Raw genomic sequence first — 23,878 nt, forward strand, 5'->3', positions numbered from 1 at the left:
GATACTGGAAACTAAAAGAAGTATCAATATATGATTCCACAATCATACTTGTTTGTTAAGCTCTACTCTTCGGTTTAACTCTACCATTACCTTTGAATAACTCCACCATCACCTTTAACAGAGCTTATGTTTTAAAATTGTTTTTAAAATTAAAAATTGAATTGCCATATGACCCAGCAATACCATTGCTAGGTATCTACTCAGAGGACTTAAGGGCAAAGACACAAACGGACGTTTGCACACCAATGTTTATAGCAGCATTATTTACAATTGCAAGGAGATGGAAACAGCCAAAATGTCCATCAACAGACGAGTGGCTAAACAAACTGTGGTATATACATACGATGGAATATTATACAGCTCTAAGACAGAATAAACTTATGAAGTATGTACATGGATGGACCTAGAGAACATTATGCTGAGTGAGACTAGCCAAAAACTAAAGGACAAATACTGTATGGTCTCACTGATGTGAACCGACATTAGTGAATAAACTTGGAATATGTCATTGGTAACAGAGACCATCAGGAGATAGAAATAGGGTAAGATAGTGGGTAATTGGAGCTGAAGGGATACGGACTGTGCAACAGGACTGGATACAAAAACTCAGAAATGGACAGCGCAATACTACCTAACTGTAATGTAATTATGTTAAAACACTGAATGAAGCTGCATGTGAGAATGATAGAGGGAGGAGGGCTGGGGACATAAATGAAATCAGAAAGAAAGATAGATGTTAAAGATCAAGATGGTATAATCTAGGAATGCCTAGAGTGCATAATAATAGTGAAATGTACAATGTACAAATTTTAAAAATGTTTTTGCATGAAGAAGAACAAAGGATTGTCATTATTGCAGGATGCTGAAATAGATGATAACTAATACTTTAAAATGTCACCTTATGTGTGAGACTAAAGCAAAAAATGTTTATTTGTTACAAAATTTATATTTTGACTAGAGCATTTCCTAATATAACTCATATAGATAGTTTGATTGAATGTCATAAGTACTTGGAATCTCAGGTAGCACATGAGATTTTGTTGGTTTGTCCAGAGTGATCCCCTGATGAATCCCAGAATGATTTGATCAGTGACTGGAAAAGTATTTGCAAGCCCTCTTCGGGGAATGGTGAGAATGGGGAGAAATTCAACTTCCCCAAGTTGAATTCTTGATATTCTCACAAGCAGTGTGGACAACCAAAGCTATAGGCTGAGCCCCCAGTCTTGGGGTTTGTTCACATGAAACTTAACCCCACAAAAGATAGGTCAAGTCTACTTAAAATTTAGGCCTAAGAGTCACCCCCAAGAGAGCCTCTTTTGTTGCTCAGATGTGGCCTCTCTCTCCAGCCAACACGACGAGCAGTCTCACCATCCTCCCCCTCTCTGCGTGGAACATGACTCCCAGGGGTGTGGACCTTCCTGGCAACGTGGGACAAAGATCCTGGAATGAGCTGAAACTCAGCATCAAAGGACTGAGAAAAACCCTAGAATGAGCTGAGAATTAACATCAAGAGACTAAGAGAACCTTCTCGACCAAAAGGGGGAAGAGTAAAATGAGACAAAGTGTCAATGGCTGAGAGAGTCCAGACAGAGTCGAGAGGTTATCCTGGAGGTTATTCTTACGCATTAAGTAGATATCACCTTGTTGTTCAAGATGTAGTGGAGAGGCTGGCGGGAATTGCCTGAAAATGTAGTGCTGTGTTCCAGTAGCCATGTTTCTTGATGATGATTGAACAATGATATAGCTTTCACAATGAGACTCTGTGAATGTGAAAACCTTATGTCTGATGCTCCTTTTAGCTACTGTATCAACAGAAGAGTAGAACATATGGAATAAAAATAAATAATAGGGGGAACAAATGTTAAAATAAATTCAGTTTGAAATAGTGGTAAATGAAAGCGAGGGGTAAGGGGTATGGTACGTATAGTTTTTTTTTCTCTATTTTCATTTTATTTCTTTTTCTGTTGTCTTTTTATTTCTTTTTCTAAATCGATGCAAATGTACTAAGAAATGATGAATATGCAACTATGTGATGATATTAAGAATTACTGATTATATATGTAGAATGAATGATTTCTAAATGTTTTGTTTGTTAATTTTTTTTAATTAATAAAAAAAGTTAAAAAAAAATTCACAGGGCTTACCTACATGAGAGATTGAATTAGGGCAATACAAATATGTTCCCAAATCCCCTAAATTTCTGGCACCCATACCTCAAAGAACTGCTGATCAAAAGGCAGGAATAAGACTCTTAATTAAACCAAGGATGAGCCATCAAAAAAAAATTTGATGCATGCTTATTACAAATTGTTAAAACAATTAAGAAGTGTAGAGAGTAAAAAGTGAAAGTCTCGTTTTACTGCTAACCTAAGTTTTACTGCCAACCACAGTGTAACCACTGCTATCATTTTTGGTAAATTTCATGTTCTTTAACCAGTTATTTTTCAATACAGGAATTTGTATTTTCCCTTTTTATTTGTGGAAGCTGTTTTAATATAGCTATTTAGACTTTGTATATAAATTGCAGATTTTTGTCTGGTTTGTCACTTATCTTTTAACCTTGTTGAAAGTTATTTTGACAACACAAGGTAAGAACCTTTCTCTTAGATTTGTCAGTCTTTCTATCTTTAATACCATGTTCAGATAATGTTTTTAGGACAAGTAAAATAAAAAAGTTTATTTTTTCTATTATAAAGGTAAGCCGTGATCATTGTGAAAATCTGAGAAAAATGGGAGAAATCACCAATAATCTTCCTACCCAGAGAAAACTATTGATAGCCTTTTAGTATACATTTTTTTATGAACTCTCAGACTCATGAGATATTAAAGATGGAAAGGGCCTTAGAGGTCATCTTATAAGAAACAAGGACCGAATTTGAAATTACAGTGGTTTAGTAGTGCCCTCTAGGATGTAAGCTCCAGGAGTGTGGGGACCTTGGCTGTTCTTCTGTCCATTCCTGAAGATGCCCTACGTTAATAAGTAGCTGTTGAATGACTAAATGAGTACTAGGCAAGCCTGGTCAATGAGTGTGAGAAATCTAAGCTAAAGATTACCTAGCACTGGCTTTGGTGGCCAGTGAAATGCTTGCACAGAGAAGGGCTCAATAAATGTTGGTGACTAAATGAAGTGGTGTTTATTTTACCATTTGCTCCAGTAATTTGATTCAATGTTGTATATTAGAATTCAGACCTTATTTGTTATTTTTTTTCTAAATTCTTTTTATAGAAGTGGACAATGTAGCTCAATGTCATATTCAGCTTGCACAGACACTAAGAGAAGAGGCCAGGAAGATGGAAGAATTCAGGGAAAAGCAGAAGCTACAACGGAAAAAGGTTGGATTTACATATATGTTAAGATGTTGCCTTTCCTCTTGCAGAAAATCCCCAGGCTTAGTTTGTTCGTTCAACTCCTCAGCCTGGCTCTCTGACACCATGCAACCATGCTCTTATAACCTGTGAGATTCTTTTTTTTTTTAATTTCATATTTTTTAAAAACTTTTTTATTGTATAATAGAACATATATGCAAAGCAAAGAAAGAAAAAAGCAATATTTTTCAAAGCATTCTTCAACAAGTAGTTATAGGACAGATCCCAGAGTTTGTCATGAGAGCCTCTCAGATTTTTCCTTCTTAGCTGCTCCAGAATATAAGAGGCTAGAAGGAATAAATATTTTTTTATCATCACAATCGGCTTTTTGGGGAAAAAATAGCATGTATACAAAAAAGCAATAAATTTCAAAGCACAGCACCACAATTAGTTGTAGAACATATTTCAGAATTTGGCATGGGTTCCAATTCCACAATTTTAGGTTTTTACTTCTAGCTGCTGTAAGATACTGGAGACTAAAAGAGATATCAGTTTAATAATTCAGCATTCATATTCATTTGTTAAATCCTATTTTCTCCCTATAACCCCAACATCACCTTTGATCTTTCTGTCCCTCTATTTAGGATTGTCTGGGCTATGGCCATTCTAACTTTTTATTGTTGGGAGGGTCTGTCACTAATATGGGTGTTCTAGTTTGCTAGCTGCTGGAATGCAACACACCAGAGACAGATTGGCTTTTAATAAAAATGGATTTATTTTGTTACTTCTTCAGAGGAAAGGCAGCTAACTTTCAACTGAGGTTTTTCTTATGTGGGAAGGCACAGGGTGATCTCTGCTGGCTTCTCTCCAGGCCTCTTGGTTCCAACAGCTTTCCCCGAGGTGATTTCTTTCTGTGTCTCCAAAGGCCTGGGCTGAGCTGTGAGTGCTGAGATGAGGTATGCTGAGCTGCTTGGGCTGTGCTACATTGAGCTCTCTCATTTATGCACCAGCCAATTAAATCAAACATCCTTCACTGCAGCAGGCACACCTCCTAGCCGAGTGCAGATGTAATCAGCAACAGATGAGGTTCACACGCCATTGGCTCATGTCCACAGCAGTAGATCTAGGCACCTTCATCTGGCCAAGTTCACAACTGAATCTAACTACCACATATGGGGTAGGGAGATGGAACCAGCTGATATTCTAGAGAGGATGGACCCTCTATGTTTTATGACTTATCTGGTCTAGGGACCCATCTGGAGGTTGTAGGCTTCTGGAAATTTACTCTAGTGCATGGAACCCTTATGGAATCTTATATATTGCCCTAGGTGTTCTTTAGGATTAGCTGAAATGGTCCTGGTTGGGGTTTGGCTTGTGTAAAAGCAACCTCCACAGTAGCCTCTCAACTCTATTTGAACTTTCTCTGCCACTGATACTTTATTAATTACACTTCCTTTCCCCCTTTTCGTCAGGATGGAGTTGTTGATCCCATGGTGCCAGGGCAAGACTCATCACTTGGATTCATCTCCCACGCTGCCGGGGAGACTTTCACCCCTGGATGTCATGTCCCACATAGGGGGGAGGGCAGTGATTTCACTTGCAGAGCTGGGCTTAGTGAGAGTAAGGCCACATGTGAGCAACCAAAGAGGGCCTCCAGAAGTAACTCTTAGTCATGCCTATAGGTAGGCTAAGATTCTCTGCTACATACGTAAGCTTCACAAGAGTAAGCCTCAAGATCAAGGGCTTGGCCTATTGATTTGGGTGTCCCTAAAGTTTGACACAGCATCAGGGGATTCCCTGATGGTAAAAATTAATACTTTCATATTTTTTCTACCATCCCTCAAGGGACTTTGCCAATACTTTTTGATTATCTGCTTGATATACTCTAGGATGTATCCAGGCATTACCTTAAACTATACAGGATTAAAGGACCTCTTTCTTATTCTGGGCTCCCTGTGTTTCAGTTGTTCAAATGAGCTGTACAGATAGATTGAGTTACATTATGTGAAACAGAAAATTTTGGTTCCAGACCAAATAAACCTTTCCTCCATTGGTCTCAAAGAGTATGTGTGGTTCTAAAATATAGACAATGCCTTTCTTACCCTGTGTTCTGAATTACTTTAACCCCGACCTGATTGACTTTCTTTTTATCGATGAGATTTTTTAATGGGGAACTGTGTGGAGACTCAGTAGTTATGCCTCTGTACCCATTTCTGCATCTCAAGTCTGTTCTCCTTTTAAAAATTCTTCCAGGATTCACTTGTCCAACCTGCTTTCTTCTTCTTTTCATATCTGCTGTCACTATTCAAAGTTTGACTGGAAAAGACACTCATTATGTCTTCAAGACAGTCTGGCACTCAAGCTAGAGCATCCCCAGGCTACACTCTTCCACCTGGGCAGGGCAGTAAAGGAAGGCGAAGAGATGGAGGAGAACACATTCTTTTTATAGACCATATTGTAATAACAACCAACCTATCTTACAAATGGGGAAACAAGTCCTGGGAAAATCTTAGTCTGTTCTTTCTTCAAATGGATGTATACAGGCTCTTTTTTTTTTAAATGATGGTGTTTTTTTTTACTCTGATCCACTTCATGGAAGAATATAGATCAAGCAAGAGTTGATACAACTGACAAGCATTTGGGAAATTATAAAGGTTAAGAAAAGAAGTCCAGGTTTATATTAAAATTATATTGGCCTAGTCCAGCCACTTTTCTGATTCCCTTCTATGTAGTTCCTAAAAGACTTGTAAATTTAGGCTGGCCCTGAAGCCAAGTAGGGCCCTTCTAGAATCTCCTTAATGTGATCTCTATGGCTGGAATCCCTGCCTCACATGAGAGACCAACTCTTCCCTATTTGATATTGAAAGACTTCTACTCAGGTCTCTCTGGACAGCTCTGTATGACTTTTAGCGACCTCTTCCCCCTTCTTGGAAGTCCCTCTGGAAACCTTTCCTGTTTCCTAAAGTGATTGTCTGCAGTGTGTATATACAATGAACAGCCAGCTGTTAAAGCTAATTCTACTCCTATCTCAGTCTCAGCAACTTTGCCTTTGGTTCTAAATCAAGGTTGAGTTCCAGCTTGGTGGCCATTTGGTATCTGGAGTGGGTGGCAACATCTCAAGAGTCTGTCTTATGTCTATTGTCTTTTCATGAGGTGGTCGTAGCATACTACTGTGCCTTCCCATTTCACAGCCTGCACTTGTGAGGAAACTAACATTTATGGAGCTTTCACCTACACTCTCAAGCTTCCTATGTCTAGTTTGAGGGTACATCTGGCCCTAAACACTTTTTTTTTTTTTTTGGTATGGTCAGGCATTGGGAAGCTAACCCTAAGCACTTTTTTTAGAGCAGAAATAACATGTATGTTATAGCTATTGCATGGTCAAACCCTTTTGACTAACAGCCCTACCCATCTGCTTATGGAAATTACAATTTTTCAAAAGTGAAATGCTGTAGATAGTCGAGTCTGTGCACACACTATTTCCACTGAGAAGGAAGGAGGATCATTTTCTCATGTTTTCAAGTGCCCTTGGTAGCCCTAAGTCATCTCAGGGACAGTTTTGTTAATTTCGCAAGGACTCTGAAACTTCCCCTCCTAAAAAACTACGAAGAAGAAGACTCTGTGAATTCCGTTGAGCAACAGAGTATTCCATGCTTAATCCACTACTCTCAACCAAGTCTCTATAGTCTCTGTGCTCTCTGCAGCAGGAAAAATAACTTCAGGACTTTCTTTGAGAAGTCCAAAGTTTGTTAATTAAATTTGTAATTGTTTGTGTCACAATGAACTCTGGGTTTTACCACTTCCGTATTTAGATACTTTTTTAAAAATCAGACTTTGGAAGAAAATGTGTCAATACTAACTTCTCATTTTCACTGGTCGAACCCTGCATGCTTTGGTCTTTCACTTCTTGGAAACCAAGCTATTTCCACTTATCAAAGAAGTCATCAGTTGGTTTTTTTTTAGTAAAACAAATGAGGAAGGTGAGAGGGGGGTGGCTGGTCAGAAAGTTTTTGACATGATCACTCATTCAGTAATGTTTTCTGAGGATGGTGAACAAAACAAACATGGTTATCTTCCCCTCACTAAGCTTAAAGCATAGCCATAGAGACTACTGGCAAGACACAAATCATCAGGATTAAGTATGATGAACCTTCTATGATAGGAGAAGTGAAGGTGACACTTGAACGTATAATGGGGACACCTAATTTCATCTATGTCTGGGAAAATGACATTGGAGCTAAAACCAACAGTATGAAAGGCAGTACAGGTGAGGCAGTGAGAGACAAGCCTCAGGAGTCTTGATACTTGAGGATGCTGAGGTTCCTTCCTTGGCCTAGAATGTCTTTAGGATGGTAGAGATAGCACATATTCAATCATTCTCTTCTCTAGATTGTTATGATCACAGCAAATTTTTTGCCACCAGTATAGAGAGCCATCTCTGAAGAAGGAATCTCCTTGTTGCAGACGCTGACACTTCCATTTTTCAGAATGCAGGCTGAGTACAGGTAAACAGGCAAATAGACCACTAAGCAGCTATTTCAATAATTCACCCAGGGTCATTTGCAGGTATCTTCTTCTCCTCCCCATACTTCTCCTCACCCAATAGCAAAGGTGGTTGTGTCTTTGTATTCCTTTTTGCTATGAATGATAAAACACAATCAGAGTTCTGTTGGACTCAGTCTGAGCAGAAAGTCTCAAGCTCTCTAAGAAACACTTCCCTAAGGAAATGTGAAAGAGAACCCTTGACTTACCTGGGGTTGCCATGAGTAGGTTACCTTATAAGTGAGCATAGGCATGAGGAGACCTAAATCAAGGTGATGTAGCAGACAGAGTTGAACCGCCTTCAGCAAGACCTATTACCTCTTAGGCCCCAGGGGTCCCATCTATCAGGTTAAAGAGTTGGACTGCTGCTCTTTAAGGATCTGGCCAACTTCAAATGTCAGGGTTCCCTGAAGACAGAGGGAGGAATGATATTAGGTGAAAAGGTTTAGGTTAATGATGGAACATTGCTGTCCACCTGTTAAGTAGGAGTTGGAGACTAGCAGGTTTGGCTTGAGCCACAGATTATAAAATAATAGCAGTACCCAACTGGAAGAGTGTTAATGTATAGATTCAGACCAGAAAGAACCATGTAATAGACCAGAATTGCTAACTGATCTATTCCATGTAGTCTGTGAAGATCAAGAGCGTTATTAAATAAATAAACCCTGCTTCTCGTCCTGGCTCAACATAGATGCTCTTTTGTACTAAGGATCTGGTCATGGTCAATCTGCTCATGTTGGAGCCCTGACTGATATCTCAGTGGTGTCTCCCCATTACCAGGTGAATGGCCTCTTCCTGGCCCCTTACTTTTAGCAGGGCTTAAAGTGATAGCCCAGTTTTTGAGGGTCCCTTAAAACTCCCCCAAGGGAATTTCATGTACTTTACAATCTCATATTTGAAGTAAAACCATCCCAAATAGTCTATCCAGATATCTTGAGAATCCATCCAACCAAGTTTGTCTGTTTTGGTAAAAGACAAAACTTAATTTTGTGTACCCAGGAGAAAGAGAAACCACATATGAATTTCATTTTCAGTATTACTTCATATTATAAATTTGTTTTTGCACAAAAGCAGTGCCTTTGCTCATTTTGAATTATCACATCTCTTGGTATTTTTTACTTCCTTTTTTTTCTTTTGGTTTATAGAACTATCATAAGGATAATGATAGTTTAGAGTATTGATTAGGAACAGGGAACTGGAGTCAGGCTCCTGGGTTCTAATCCCAACTACTGTTTTCTGAATGTGTTATTTTGGGCAAATTATCAACCTCAGTTTATTATCAAGAAAATGGGGATAGTATTTTTCACATAGTTGTTGTGATGCATGAAAACTGCTTGGCACATAATAAATGCTTGATAAGTGGGAAATACTAAGTCTGAGAGGTGCATTTTTTATTATTAGCTTTATTGTTTTGACTAATAAAAATACTAACATCACAGCCACAGCAAAGAAATTGCTCCCAAGTGAACGTGACAGCAGAGGTTACCTTTCCTGCATTAAATTGAGTAAAGAGTAGCAGGACATCTTCTCTTAGCTGCCCTACAAATATTTCTTCCCTTCACACTGCTTGGGCTCCTTGCTGGTTAAGAGCATGTCATTGCTGCTTACCCTGGAAGTGAATGTTTTTAAGTTTCTAATTTAACTGTGCTGACATAAATGTAAAGAATAAAGACCCTTTTAAAAATATAAACAGTGCTTTAAAAAGTTTTAAACTATCGTTCTGAAACTAAAGTTCCCTGATTCCAGATTTACTGAATAGACTGCTTTCAGGTCATCAGTCTGGTGGTGGCTGGGAGCTCAAGCTGTGGGGTCAAACTGTCCAAGTTCAAGGGCGAGCCCCAACATTAACCTACCAGCCATAAGTCCTGAGGCAAATTGTTTAGCCTCTCTCTGATGAAGTAATAAATAACACACCTACCTTCGGGGCTATGTGTGTACCAAGTGAGATAAGCTATGTGGCTGGTATTAATAATAATTTGTTTTTATTACTAATAGTGTATGTGCTTTCTTCACAGACAGAGCTTGTAATGGATGCTGCCCATAAGCAAAAGAGCTTACAGTTCAAGAAAACCATGGATGTGAGTCACATGTTTTTATTATTTTTTTAAAGGAGACATTTTCTGAAATCCTGTGGTGTATATGAGCATATTACTTCTCAAATAGCATTTCAATAATATTACTATGTATTAATGTGACATTTTAGAAAAAGCAGTCTTTGGATTTTCTTCTTTTGTAAGGCATTGCAAAAGTTGAAGATGAAACCAGATAGTGGAAATCCAGTGATGTTATCTTTTCATCACTGATTTAAATATTTCAGACCAAGACACAAAGCATATGTACTCTATGATGCCATTTATCTTGTTGGATTTGTACTTTTTTCCTTTGGCTATTATGAATCTTGATTCTTCACCTTTTTATTGATGGATCCCTTCCATTTTAAGATATCTGCAAGTTGTGAAAACTTGCGTACCTTCAAGCAACTTATAAAAAAATGCTATCATAAAGCTAATGTAAATTGGTAGACACTTCATTCCTGCTTGTCATGACTCTGTTGAGCTCTGGGTACAATGAACTCTGTTTTTGGAACATCTATGACTCCATCTTTGTACAAAATAATGATCAAGACATCCTATGACCATGACATGACATTCAGTAACCTGGTCCAAAAAGAACATGTCACCAGTGTTGATGGGCTACAGTCTGTTCTGCTACATTTTGTTTTTCTGTGATGCAGATCATCTCATAAACAACTGACAAATAGGGAATGATGCCACCATAATGCATAAATAGTGTTGGTTGATACATGATTTTTCCCATACCATTCACATTTTGAAGCAGTCTGGGGCAAGCTTTCTCATAATTAAGGCAAAAGCCTTATCAGTATGTGAAGACAAGGAAAAACTGAAACATCTACAGAAAAGCCTTCTTTTTGTGAAGTAGTGGCTGGTTTAGTGGCTTCAATAATGTCTTTCCTTTCCCTCTTGTAAAGCTCAGCTGCAAAAGCAGATGAAGAAGCTGCAAAGACATTTTTCCTTGTATTAAAAAATGGCTGAGTGAAGAAGGCGAGATTTTAAATTTTATTTTCCCACAAGCCTTGTTATTTGTAGTATGAAATTTTGCTGAATATGAGATATTTATTTTTCAGGAAAGCAGATTTGTTGTAGAATACTAAACCAGGAAAGCAGAAATACTTCAGTTAACAAACCTATGCCTTCTTTAGTGATTACCACTTTCTTTACTAATGTCTCACAAATAATTATGGTCATTTCTTCTACTTTTTTTTTTTTTTGGTTTGATGTCAAGTTTGAGGACTTTTAGACTCTATATTTTGCTTATTTTGAAGAGTAGACTATGGTATCTTGTTTCATGACATTTCTCTCTTTCTCTATGTTTTCTCAAAGATTTCTAAAGTGTTCCAAGTGTCCCTGAATAACTTCTCTTATTCTTTTTGTAATTTATCATATTCTACCTGGGCCTGGAGATATAATGGCCAATGAATTTTTTAATGCAATTTTGAGATGTATTCACATATCACATAATTGTCCAACGTGTACAATCAGTGGTTCATAGTATCATCATTTAGTTGTGCATTTATCACCACAATTTTGAATATTTTCATTACCCCAAAAATGCATATAAAAATAAAAATGGAAAAGAACACCCCATACCCTTTATCCCTCCTCTTATTTACTTAGTTTTTGTCCTTCAGTCACTGAAGTCTGATCTCTTTTTCAGCCTTTTAAATAGTTGCTGAATGGGGTAATGCTGACTTTCATGGCTGCAGAACTCTAGCTGTGAGTCTCAGATGTCACACAGATACCCAAAGTTCCAGGGAACCACCAGGTCATACATAAAGAGCTCAGTATCTCAGAATTTAGAAATAACTGTTACAATTCAAGGATAGATGTGACTTCTATAGGAGCTTACAATCCAGGAACCTTTACAATAAGCCTTCCCCTGATAGCCTATGCTCTTGGATTCAATTCTCAGAGTTTACACATTATAGTTAGTCCATCTTAGTGAGGCATTGTACTGGTTGTCTTCAAATGAAATTTTAACATCTCTATTTTTGCCATGAGTTTCTGTTTTTCAAAGTTATATCTCATATCTTTGAAAATTAATGTTACTTTCTGGCTAAGATAGAACCAAAAAAGCAGATGAGTGGTCCTTTTTCACACTGATATGTTTTAATGTCACTCATCTTTCCTAAGTGGTTATCCTATCCCTTTTTATCCTTTTTACTTAAAAAAAAAATACATTTTTAAAGTTGGGTGCTAAGAGGAGGTGGGATTGTATAACCTCTTTTTAAAACTTAAATTTATTTATTTTGATGCAATCTCAAACTTGCAGAAACACTGCAAATGTGGTATAGAGACTTTTTTGTGTAACCTTTTTAAAACTCAACTTCTTAAATTAAGATTATTGTACATTCATGCTGCATGTAAATGGCATGTATTCAGAGAAATTGTTTGAGATCCCATGCACCCTGAGTTTCCAACAATAGTAATATCTTGCAAAACTATTGTTTGATACCACAATCAAGATATTGACACTGATATGGTAATGGTACAGAATATTTCCATCTCCACACAGAGCCCTAATGTTGTTCTTTTGTAGTCACATCCACTTTGCTCCTGTCCTGCCTCCTCCTTAACTCCCTGATAACCATTAATATTCTCTATTTCTATAATTTAGTCATTTCAAGAATCCTAAATGTTGACATCCACTGTTAATATAGTAAAAATCATTCAATTGCATACTTTAAATCAGCGACTTGTATGGTAATGGTACATATCTCCGAGCTTTTATGAGAGAGAGAGAGAGAGAGAGAAAGAGAGAGAGAGAGAGAAAATGCTATATAAATAGTATCATACAGCATGTATGTAACCTTTTGGGATTGTCTTTTTTTACTCAGCATAATTCTCTGGATGGTGATCCAGGTTGCTGCATGCATTGATGGTTTCTTCCTTTTTATTGCTGAGTAGTGTTCTATGGTATGGATGTACCACAGTTTGTTTAGTCATTCACCCATTGAGGAACAGATGGAAGAGTCAGTTTTTGGCTATTACAAATACAACTGCTATAAACATTTGTGTTCAGACTTTTGTGTGTGTGTTTCAGCATAGTCTTAATTTTTCTGGGAATGATTCCCAGGAATACAATTTCTGGGTCATATGGTAGTTGTATATTTAGTTTTCTAAAGAAACTACCAAAGTGTTTTCCAGAGTGAATGTACCATTTTTTATTTCCACCAGCAACAAATGAATGATTCATATTCTCCACATCTTTGTCAGTATCTTGTGTTGCCACTATTTTAAGATGAGCTCCTTTTGGTAATTTTGTTAGACTGTTAAGTTGAGGAAGTTCCTTCTATCCATATTTTTCTGAGAGTTTTTACCATGAATGAATGTTGGATTTTTTTGCTTGTTTAAGTGTTAATTTATTAATAGTTTTAAATATTTATTTTCATTAAAGATGGCGCAATCAATATTTTCTTGGGTGTAGACCCATAGCTAATGTTTGATTGAATGTTATTTACAATTCTTTACATTCTTTCTTATGCTTAATAAAGCGTACTACCCAGTTAACTCATCAGCAGAGCAGATGATACAAAATAGAAATTAAGAACTTGATTATATTTAGTCCCTGCAGACATTATGGTTTTGTTCTAGCAGTTTTATAAGGTAGTTCACATTCTCTGAGCACTTTCTGAATTGCAGTAGGAGTGGAGGAAGAGGTCATGGTCAATTTGGAATGGGAGAACCACTGCCTCCAGATTAAAAAATCTAGATCTATGGCCTGGAGAAAATAATTTTAATTTCCATTGTCTGGGCTCCTTGTCTGTGAAAATAGACACAACCTCTAAGATTCCCTCCAATTCTCACATGGATCTAAAAATTCACCTTGAGTATTTTGTGGTGAAAGGACAGCAATAGTCATTTCTTTGAGTATCGTCTTGATGACCAGACAATATTCAAAATGCACATCAGAGATAGTTTTTTGGCAATTAACTATGGCTGACATAGAAAAGAGTACACTATATTTAAATCATCTAAGAGATATTTTGTGTTTAATGAAGGACTAATTGTAGAAAGTGTTATGAAAGGAATAATTTCAAGCCATAATTCTGAAGAACATTTATCACACAGTTAGGTAGTTCCTTAAAAAAAAAAATCCCACTTTGCTAAGGTGGGGAGCCTCGGTGGTAGATAACAGAGTTTCTAAGAACAGACTATGGGAATTACCGTAGTTAATGTTTGTAATGATAATGGACCTTCCTGGTCTGTTGTGAGCTTGGTGGTTCAGACTTCTGAAAAGAGGTATAATGAAAATGAGATTTATTATAAGACCAGGAAAATAAAAATTGTCACCTGAGTAACAGATCAGAGAGCTAAGTCCCTATTCTTTTTCCTTTCTGTCAGTGTTAGATGTGAGTGATTGTCAGCATCCCACCAGGGCCAAGTGTCAGCAGAGTTACTTCCCCAGAATTGGCAGCACAGTGATGGGAACCCCACAGAAGGGACATGAGGGCACTGGAGGCTGGATCACGGGGCTTCTCTTTTCCCACAAGTTCACTTCCCTTTTAGGAAATCCTCAATAGCTTTATGTATTGACATGTTTACAGAATTTTTTGTATATCATATAAGCCAAACACAGAATATACTGAGAAATAATTCTGACTACGAAATAGTTTTTAATGTCATTTAACATTTGAAAGAAAAGATGCCACATGTAAATACATGTATTAAGTCTTCAGGGTACTTTGGTTTGAGTTTTTGGACCTCAGACACGACAAATACCTGTATAGATGTATCTATAAATTTCTTTTGTAATTTATTTATTTATTTTTGCATAGGCAGGCATCAGGAATTGAACCTGGGTCGCCGGCATAGCAGGCGAGAAATCTGCCTGCTAAGCCACCGTGGCCTGCCCTGTAATTTATTTTTATTTTTACAAATTATACCATAATAAAACTTGATACAAAGTTACTCATGTGAAATGTTTTTCCTTTAACATTTTGTAAGTCAAGTGGCTACTACAATAGATTTTTTGATGTTTAAAGAGTTCTCATGATTTTATTATTATACAACTTTAAACTGAGATTACACCCAGAAATAAATTTTAAAAATGGCATTACAGAAGATTGGGAGTGAGCAGTAAAAAACCCACGAAAAATGACAAACTCTGGGATCTGTCCTATAACTATTTGTTGAAGAGTGCTTTGAAAACTATTGCTTTTTTATTTCTTTGCTTTGTATATATGTTATACTATACAATAAAAAAGTTAAAGAAAAAAAACATGAAAAACTATTGTTATGTAAGAAATTAGATGTTTTCACTGCCATAAGTTTTCAGTGCATCCAAACTTAAAAGCCAGTCCTCCAATATGAATGAAGCTGATCTCGTAGGACTAAAGTAACTCAGAATACAGGATGAAGTGTGATATGGTTCATATTTTAAAACTTTACCTTCTTGTGGAGACAAAAGGAAGAGATGTTTATATGGTGCAAAATTTATATTTTTTATAGCATATTAATTTAACTTGTATGGTCAGTTTATCCATAATTACATGGAACCTTGAATAGGGAGTGAGATTTTATTGGTTTGTACAAGTTAGTGTGATTCCCCAATACATCCTGGAGTAATTTGGGCAGAGAATAAAGCAAAGTATTTGCAAAATCCCCTTGAAGGACTGGAGAGAAAGGAGGAAATATTAAACTTCCCCACCCGGGGACTTCCTGATATTCTTGCAAGTGTTGGGAATTACCAATTTTATAGGCTGCTTGAAATTTATTCCTGCAGAGTAGAAGCTAAGCCTATTTATAATTATGCCTGAGAGTCACCCCCAGAGAATCTCTTTTGTTGCTCAAAGTGGCCTTTCTCTCTCTAAGCCAACTTGGCAGGTGAACTCACTGCCCTCCCCACTATGTGGGACATGACTCCTAGGGTGTAAATCTCCCTGGAAACATGGGATATGACTCCAGGGGATTAGCCTGGACCTGGCATCATGGAATTGAGAAAGCCTTCTTGACCCAAAAAGGGAAGAGAGAAGTGAAACAAAGTGAAGTTTCGGTGGCTGAGAGATTTCAAATAGAGTTTAAAGGTTATTCTGGAGGTTATTCTTATGCATTATATAGATACCCCTTTTTAGTTTTTGGTGTATTGCAATAGTTAGAAGGAAGTACCTGAGACTGCCGAACTGTATTCCAGTACAGTTCTTGATAATGATTGTAGAACTATAGATTTACAGTGTGACCATGTGATGTGAAAACCTTGTGGCTGACACTCCCTTTATCCAGGGTATGGACAGATGAGTGAATAAGTATTGACAGTAAATAAATAAATAATAAGGGAGGATAAGGGATTAAAACATTTTTGGGTCAACTGCAATACTAGTGGTCAATGAGAGAGGGGTAAGGGGGTTGGCATGTATGGGGTTTTTCTTTTTTATTTCTTCTTCTGGAGTGATGTAAATGATCTAAAACTGGTTATGGTGATGAATATTCAACTATTTGACAACATCATGAGCCATTGATTTTGTACTTTAGATGGAATATATGATGCATGAAGATATCTCAATAAAATATATATATATATATATATATAAAGCCAGTCCTCCAAAAGAGATGAAGATTCTGAAAAAATACAGCAATTCCAGGGTAGGCTGTGGGTTTTTCTTTAACAACATAACCCCCAAAGAGAATCCAAAGAGATGCAATCAAATATCCAAAGGCCAATATGAAACCAATGAACAGCCAAATGTGAACTCCTGTTTGACCCAGGCAGCCTTTGCTATAACTATCAAGTTGGATTTGTCCATTTGATACTGTACTGATCACCAGGAGGCTATTGTTGATCTAATACCACGGGTCTGGTGTAAGTTGAACTCTTCCATAATGAGATAAATAACAGCTGCATCTGTGATACTACACCAGCCTGTGAAAAATAGAACACTAGCAACATGAAAGCAATAGAATTACGGTTTCCCACCCCAAATACATTCTGAGCATCTCAGGCCTTCTAGAAATATGAACGTTATTTCAAGTTAGCCCACTCCCACCAGCATAGTCAGTCCCGAGTCTGGTGGCATGTTCTGCTAGTTTCAGCCAAGAAAACTGAATTTTGGATTTTGCCAAATGCTTTCTCCAAGTCAATTGATATAATAATGTGATTTTTTTCTTTTTTAGCCTGTTAATGTAGTGTATTATTTTGACTGATTTTTTCATATTGAACCAGCGTGAGTCACTTGAATAAACTCTACTCAGTCATGGTGTATAATTTTTTTAATATTGCTGATTTCTATTTGCTAATATTAGTTAAGAATTTTATTTCTATTTTCATGAGATATATTGGTTTATAGTTCTCTTCTCTTGTACTGGCTATCTGGTTTTGGTATTAGATTATTAATAGCTTTGTAAAATGAACTGGAAAGTTTTCCCCCTTCTATCTATTTTCTGGAAGATTGTATAGAATTTGTGTTAATTCTACATTTTGTAGAGTTCTCCAGTGAAATCATCTGTGCTTAGAGTTTTCATTTTTTTAAAAAATATTTTTATTGTAAACCTTAACAAATATACGTACATTTTTTTCATACAAACATTCTATACGTGGTATACAATCAATGGCTCACATATCATCACCTAGTTGTATATTCATCACCATGATAATTTTTTTTGAACATTTGCATCTTTCCAGCAAAAGAAATAAAAAAGAAAAAAAAAAAACTTGTAAATACGTACCCCTTACCCCTCCCTCTCATTGACGACTAGTATTTCAATCTACACAATTTAGTTTAACATCAGTTCCCCCTATTACTTGTTTATTTTTTATCCATTTTTTTTTACTCTTCTGTCCATACCCTAGATAAAAGGAGCATTAGATATGAGGTTTTCACAATCACATAGTCACATTGTCAATGCTATATCACTATACACTCATCTTCAAGAAACATGGCTACTGGAATACAGCTCTACAATTTCAGGTGCTTCCTTCTAGCCACTCCAATACACCATAAACTAAAAAGGAAATATCTATATAATGTGTAAGAATAATCTCTCAGCTCTGTTTGAAATCTCTCAGCCACTGACACTTTATTTTGTCTCATTTCTCTCTTCCCCCTTTTAGTTGAGAAGGTTTTCTCAATCCCTTGGTGACGAATCCCAACTTATCCCAGGATTTCTGTCCCAAGTTGCCAGGGAGGTTTACACCCCTGGGAGTCATGTCTGATGTAGAGGTGGGTAGGGCAGTGAGTTTGCTTGCTGTGCTGGCTTAAAGAGTGGCCACATCTGAACAACAAAAGAGGTTCTCTGGGGGTGACTCTTGGGCCTAATATTTTAAAAAATTTTTTTTATTAATTTTTAAATTAAAAAAAGGATATGACAAGAAAGAAACATTCTTAATATATGATCATTCAATTCTACATATATAATCAGTAATTCACAATATCATCACATAGTTGCATATTCATCGTCATGATCATTTCTTAGAACATTTGCATCAGTTGAGAAAAAGAAATAAAAAGACAACAGAGAAAAATTCAGACATACCATACCCCTTACCCCTCCCCTTTACCGATCACCAGCATTTCAATCTACTAAATTTATTTTAACATTTGTTCCTCCTATTATTTATTTATTTTTAATCTATATGTTTTACTTGTCCGTTGATAAGGTAGACAAAAGGAGCATCAGACACAAGGCTCTCACAACCACACAGTCACACAGCGACAGCCATATCATCATACAATTATCTTCAAGAAACATGGCCACCGGAGCACAGCTCCACATTTTCAGGCAGTTCCCTCCAGCCTCTCCATTACATCTTGACTAACAAGGTGGTATCTGTTTAATGCGTAATAACCTCAAGGATAACCTCTCGACTCTGTTTGGAATCTCTCACCCACTGACACTTTATTTTGTCTCATTTTGCTTTCCCCCTTTTGGTCAAGAAGATTTTCTCAGTCCCTTGATACTGAGTTCCAGCTCATTCTAGGATTTCTGTCCCATGTTGCCAGGAAGGTCCACACCCCTGAGAGTCATGTCCCACATAGAGGGGTAGGGCAGTGAGTTTGCTTGCTGTGTCGGCCAAGTGAGAGGGGCCACATCTGAGCAACAGAAGAGGTTCTCTTAGGGGTGACTCTTAGGCCTCATTTTAAGTGGGCTTAGCCTATCCATTGTGGGGTTAAGTTTCATATGAACAAACCCCAAGATTGGAGGCTTGGCCCATTGCTTTGACTGTCCCCACTGCCTGTAAGAATATCAAGAATTCTCCACTTGGGGGAGTTGAATTTTCCCCCTTTCTCACCATTCCCCCTAAGGAACTCTGCAAACACTTCCCTATTCACTGTTCAAATCACTGATTTATCTGAGTATCACTCAGGGCAAACCTACAAAATCTCATGCCCTACACAAGGTTCCAAGTACTATGGTGTTCAATTAAGCTGTCCACATAAGTTATATTAGGAAATGCACTAGTCAAAATATAAATCTTGTACCAAATGAACATTTTTTGCTTTTCTCACACATACGTTAAAGTTTTAAAATATTAATTACCATCTATTTTCAACACCCTGAATTATTGACATTCCTTTGTTCTTCTTCATGCAGAAATATTTTTAAATTTGTACATTTAGTCCCTATCATTATACACTCTAGGCATTCCTAGGTTATACCATCTCAGTCTTTATTATCTATCTTTCCTTCTGATTTCATTTGTGCCCCCAGGCCTCCTCCCTCTATCATTCTCACATTCAGCTTCATTCGGTGTTCTAACATTATTGTATTACATTTAGGTAGTATTGTGCTATCCATTTCTGAATTTTTAAAATCAGTCCTGTTGCACAATCTGTATCCTTTCAGCTCCAATTACCCAGTATTTACCTTATTTCTGTCTTCTGATGGTCTCTGTTACCAACTGAAATTCTCCAAGTTCATTCGCTAATGTCAGTTCATATCAGTGAGACCATACAGTATTTGTCTCTTAGGCCTAATTTTAACTAGGTTTAGCCTGTCCTTTGCAGGGATGTTTCATAGGGATGAACCTGAAGATCAAGGGCTTGGTCTGTTGATTTGTTTTCCCCACTGCTTGCAAGAATATCAGGAATTCTCCAAATGGGCAAGTTGAATTTTTCCCCTTTTCTCCCCATTCACCCAGGGGAACTTTGCAAATACTTCTTTATTCACTGTTCAAATCATAGAATTTTCATTTTGGGGAGTTTTAAAATTACAATTTCATTTCCTTAGTAGTTAATGGGCTCTTCAAATTATCTGTTTCCTGCTGAGTGGGTTGTGGTAGTTTGTCTTTTTCAAGGAGTTGGTCCATTTCTTCTAATTGGTAGAATTTATGTGTGTAAAGTTGTCTGTAGTATTATTCACTTAGTGTCCTTTTGATGTCTGCAGGGTCCATAGTGATATCCAGTGTTTCATTCTTGAAATTGGCAGTTTATATCTTTTCTTTTTATTCCTTTGTCTTATAAGAGGTTTTTCAATTTTGTTGACCTTTTCCAAGAGCCAGCACGTTGTTCACAGTTTTGCTCTTCTATTTTCTGATACCTCCTTCGTACGGGAATGGGGAACCTCATTGCAACTGGTGATGATGAAAGTCTAGACTCTCCATTTGGCCTTCGCTGGCATGGGTGGTGGTTTTGCCCACAGTTTTTTATGTGGTGTTTGACTGCAATAGAGTGATTATTTTCTAAGAGTTTCTGTTTTAATAGGCAGCTCCTCTTCTGGTCCTTTGGGTAGAGAAAGCAGGCTTTTATTGTGGGTTTTTTTCGTCTGTGCCCGCTGGCATTTCCCAGTTGCCTGCCTCTGCCTCTTCAGCACTTAGTCTAGGTGAGGGTGGAAGGAAACTCAGGGAACTCACTGCTGGGTCGCTCCTGAGTCTGAGGTCTCGAGCTGTTTTTCTTCTTCTCTCCACCTTTAAGAGTCTCCTTATATTTGTTTTATATAGGATGTCTATGATTTTAGTTGTATATGTACTTAGAAGAATAGGGGAAAGTATGTACTCCATCTTCCCAGAAATATTTTTGCAATATATTTTTAGAGCCATAAATTTGATAATACCCCATCAATCTTATGCTAAGAATCTGATGCTCCATGTTCCTTGAAGATGACTGTATAATGATGTAACTTTCACATTGTGACTATGTGATTGTGAAAACCTTGTGTCTGATGCTCCTTTCATCTATGGTATGGTCAGATGAGTAAAACATATGGATTAAAAATAAATAAATAACAGGGGAACAAGTGTTAAAAAAAAATCTAAGGCTCTACTTTCAGAAAATAAACCAAAATAAGGAAAGCAAAGGCATGAACACGTTCATTACTTGTAATATTGAAAATTGTAAGTGATTTAATGACCAACTATTGAAAAAAGATTAAATGACTTTTGCAGCCTTTAAAAACATGATTATAAAGACTATTTAGCAACAGACAAAAAATGTTCAACATTATTATTTTTTTTTGACACACAAACAATTTTATTCAAGGAAAAAGAGCATCATTGAAACATTTTGCAACCTTATCCACTTATTTTGCTGATACTTATACCATATTCTTGACATTAAAGTAATTTTCAATGCGGGGTCTTTTGTGTTTTTTTTTTTTTTATTGTATAACATAACGTATATACAAAGCAAAGAAAGAGAAAAGCAATAGTTTTCAAAGCGCTTGTCAACAAGTAGTTACAGGACAGATCCCAGAGTTTGTCATGAGCTACCATATCATCCTCTCAATTTTTTCTAGCTGCTCCAGAATATAGGAGGCTAGAGGGAATATATATATATATATATATATATATATATATATATTTTTTTTTTTTGCCTGGGCAGGAGCAGGGAATAAATATTTTTTTATCATCACAATCAACTTTTTTTTTTCTTTTTTGTGAAAAATAACATATATACAAAAAAGCAATAAATTTCAAAGCACAGCACCACAATTAGTTGTAGAACATTTTTCAGAGCTTGGCATGGGTTACAATTGTACAATTTTAGGTGTTTACTTCTAGCTGCCCTAAGATACTGGAGAATAAAAGAGATATCAGTTTAATAATTCAGCAATCATATTCATTTGTTAAATCCTATCTTCTCTTTATAACTCCACCATCACCTTTGATCTTTCTATCCCTCTCTTTGGGGGTGTTTGACCCCATTAAAATTTTTAAATTCTTTATTACAAGAGAAAAAATGATCGTGGTTCCAAGACATGTATAAACTGGGAAACACATTTGTAACTTATATAACTTATAGCCAGTTTGTGTTCCTAATATACATTTTGCTCTTAAAATCAATTAAAATAATATCCCCCCCCCCCAGAATAGGTTGAAAATATGAAGTGGAGGCAAATGTAGCAAAATGTTAAAACGTGGTGGATCTGGATATCTGGTTAGAGGATATGTTGTAATTCTCATGGGTTATGCATTATTCTTGCAATTGTCTTGTAAGTTTTAAATTATTTCAAAATAAAAACTTTTTTTGTACAGTCTTTTAGTCTTTAGGAAAAAAGACAAAGTAGAAAAATGTTCAATTTTAATAATGATATAAATGCAAATAAACAACAATATGCTAATATTTATCCTGTAGTATAAGTAAAGATTAGAATTACTTTAAAGATTAGTCAGTTAGAATTGACTAATATTTCTAATTAATTAAGGAAACAGGTACTGTAGTATACTATTGGTAGAAGTATAAATTGGTGCAAACATTTTGGAGGGAAGTCCAATGTGTATAAATTTTTACCAAACAATTACACTTCTAGGAATTTGGCCTGTTTAAATAAATTCACACCTACTCCCTCAAAAAACATCACACTACTTGTATGTTTTTTTTTTTTAAGGGGGATGCATGATGAATGTCCATCAATAGAGGTAGTTAAGAAAATCATGTCATATATATACTTATAACCATCAAAAATGATGAGCTATAGGGATTTGATTAATACAGAGGAATGTGCACAATGTTGTTGCAATAAAAAATACCTAAATATTTTGTGTTTATGATTCTGAAAAACTATGAACTTATGTATCTATGTGTGTGTGACATAGAGAGAGAATTAGAAGGTTGGTTATTGGAAGGTTAACCCCAACTGAATGCAAAGGAATGCTGAGAAACGGAGAGGAACACCTGAAATTCCTGCTGAGCACAGCCATCTCTGCAAAGGAGTCTAATCTCAGTCCAACATTTTTTTGTTGACTAATTTTGTTTATTAGTGAATTGTTTGATTTATAGCTTTGTTTTTTAAAACAAGTTATCTTTGCTTTAATAGTTGAAAATCATTTCTTTGATTCACTAAGGTTAATAATATTTAAACTGTTTTTACTAGTAGTAAAAGTAGACCAGGATTGACCGTGGTCTATTTTTAACCTAGTTAAAGCAGAATTGTTTAAATAAAAAAGGAACATGCTGTCCTTAAGTGAAAGAAATGATGGTGTTATGTCCTCCACCCCCATATGCTATGGCAAGGCACATTAGAATACTGAAGCATAATTGTAATTACCATGAGGTGGTACCAATGATCAAATGATTGCATATATTCTGGGGGTTATGAATATTTCATAAATGCTAATTACATATTTTATAGTTCCATGTTTATTTTTATTTTGTCTGTTTTAAGTTCCATCCTTTGTTTCCGTCAATTTTTAAAGCTGGCCATTTAAAAATTTTGCTTGCTGCTCATTACTACCTTGAACTGGTTGCCACAACATAGCTAATTTGGAGAAGGGCAAGAGAGAACTTCGAACATGATTAGAAAAGAATATCTGCCCTCTGAGAGCCTGTAGCCTAATGGTGATCATGGCCCCAATCAGATTACCCTGTTCTTTGCTGGGCTTGGCAGCCTAGGTGGCTGCTTTTAAGAGTTCTGGTCTGCTAATCTGTTTTGGCCTTTCTTGGTTCTAATAACAAAGGCAAAGAAGAACTATGAACAGAAATGCCGGGACAAGGATGAAGCAGAGCAGGCTGTCCACCGGAGTGCCAATCTGGTAAACCCGAAACAACAAGAAAAGGTAACTGAAAGGCAATGCATATTGT

At 36.5% G+C, this 23,878-nt stretch overlaps 1 protein-coding gene across 2 annotated transcripts in view; it reads left to right on the forward strand.

The window, feature by feature from the left end:
* PSTPIP2 (proline-serine-threonine phosphatase interacting protein 2) overlaps positions 1 to 23,878 on the forward strand; it is a 136,550-nt gene that overhangs the window by 91,348 nt on the left and 21,324 nt on the right. For both annotated transcript variants that reach the window (XM_077135571.1, XM_077135570.1), the window contains exons 5-7: positions 3,227 to 3,333; positions 9,864 to 9,926; positions 23,755 to 23,853. In XM_077135571.1, the coding sequence (XP_076991686.1) occupies positions 3,227 to 3,333; positions 9,864 to 9,926; positions 23,755 to 23,853 (269 nt within the window). The remainder of the gene's footprint in view (positions 1 to 3,226; positions 3,334 to 9,863; positions 9,927 to 23,754; positions 23,854 to 23,878) is intronic.

This window comes from Tamandua tetradactyla, chromosome 18, assembly GCF_023851605.1.
Source record: "Tamandua tetradactyla isolate mTamTet1 chromosome 18, mTamTet1.pri, whole genome shotgun sequence".
NCBI lineage: Eukaryota > Metazoa > Chordata > Mammalia > Pilosa > Myrmecophagidae > Tamandua > Tamandua tetradactyla.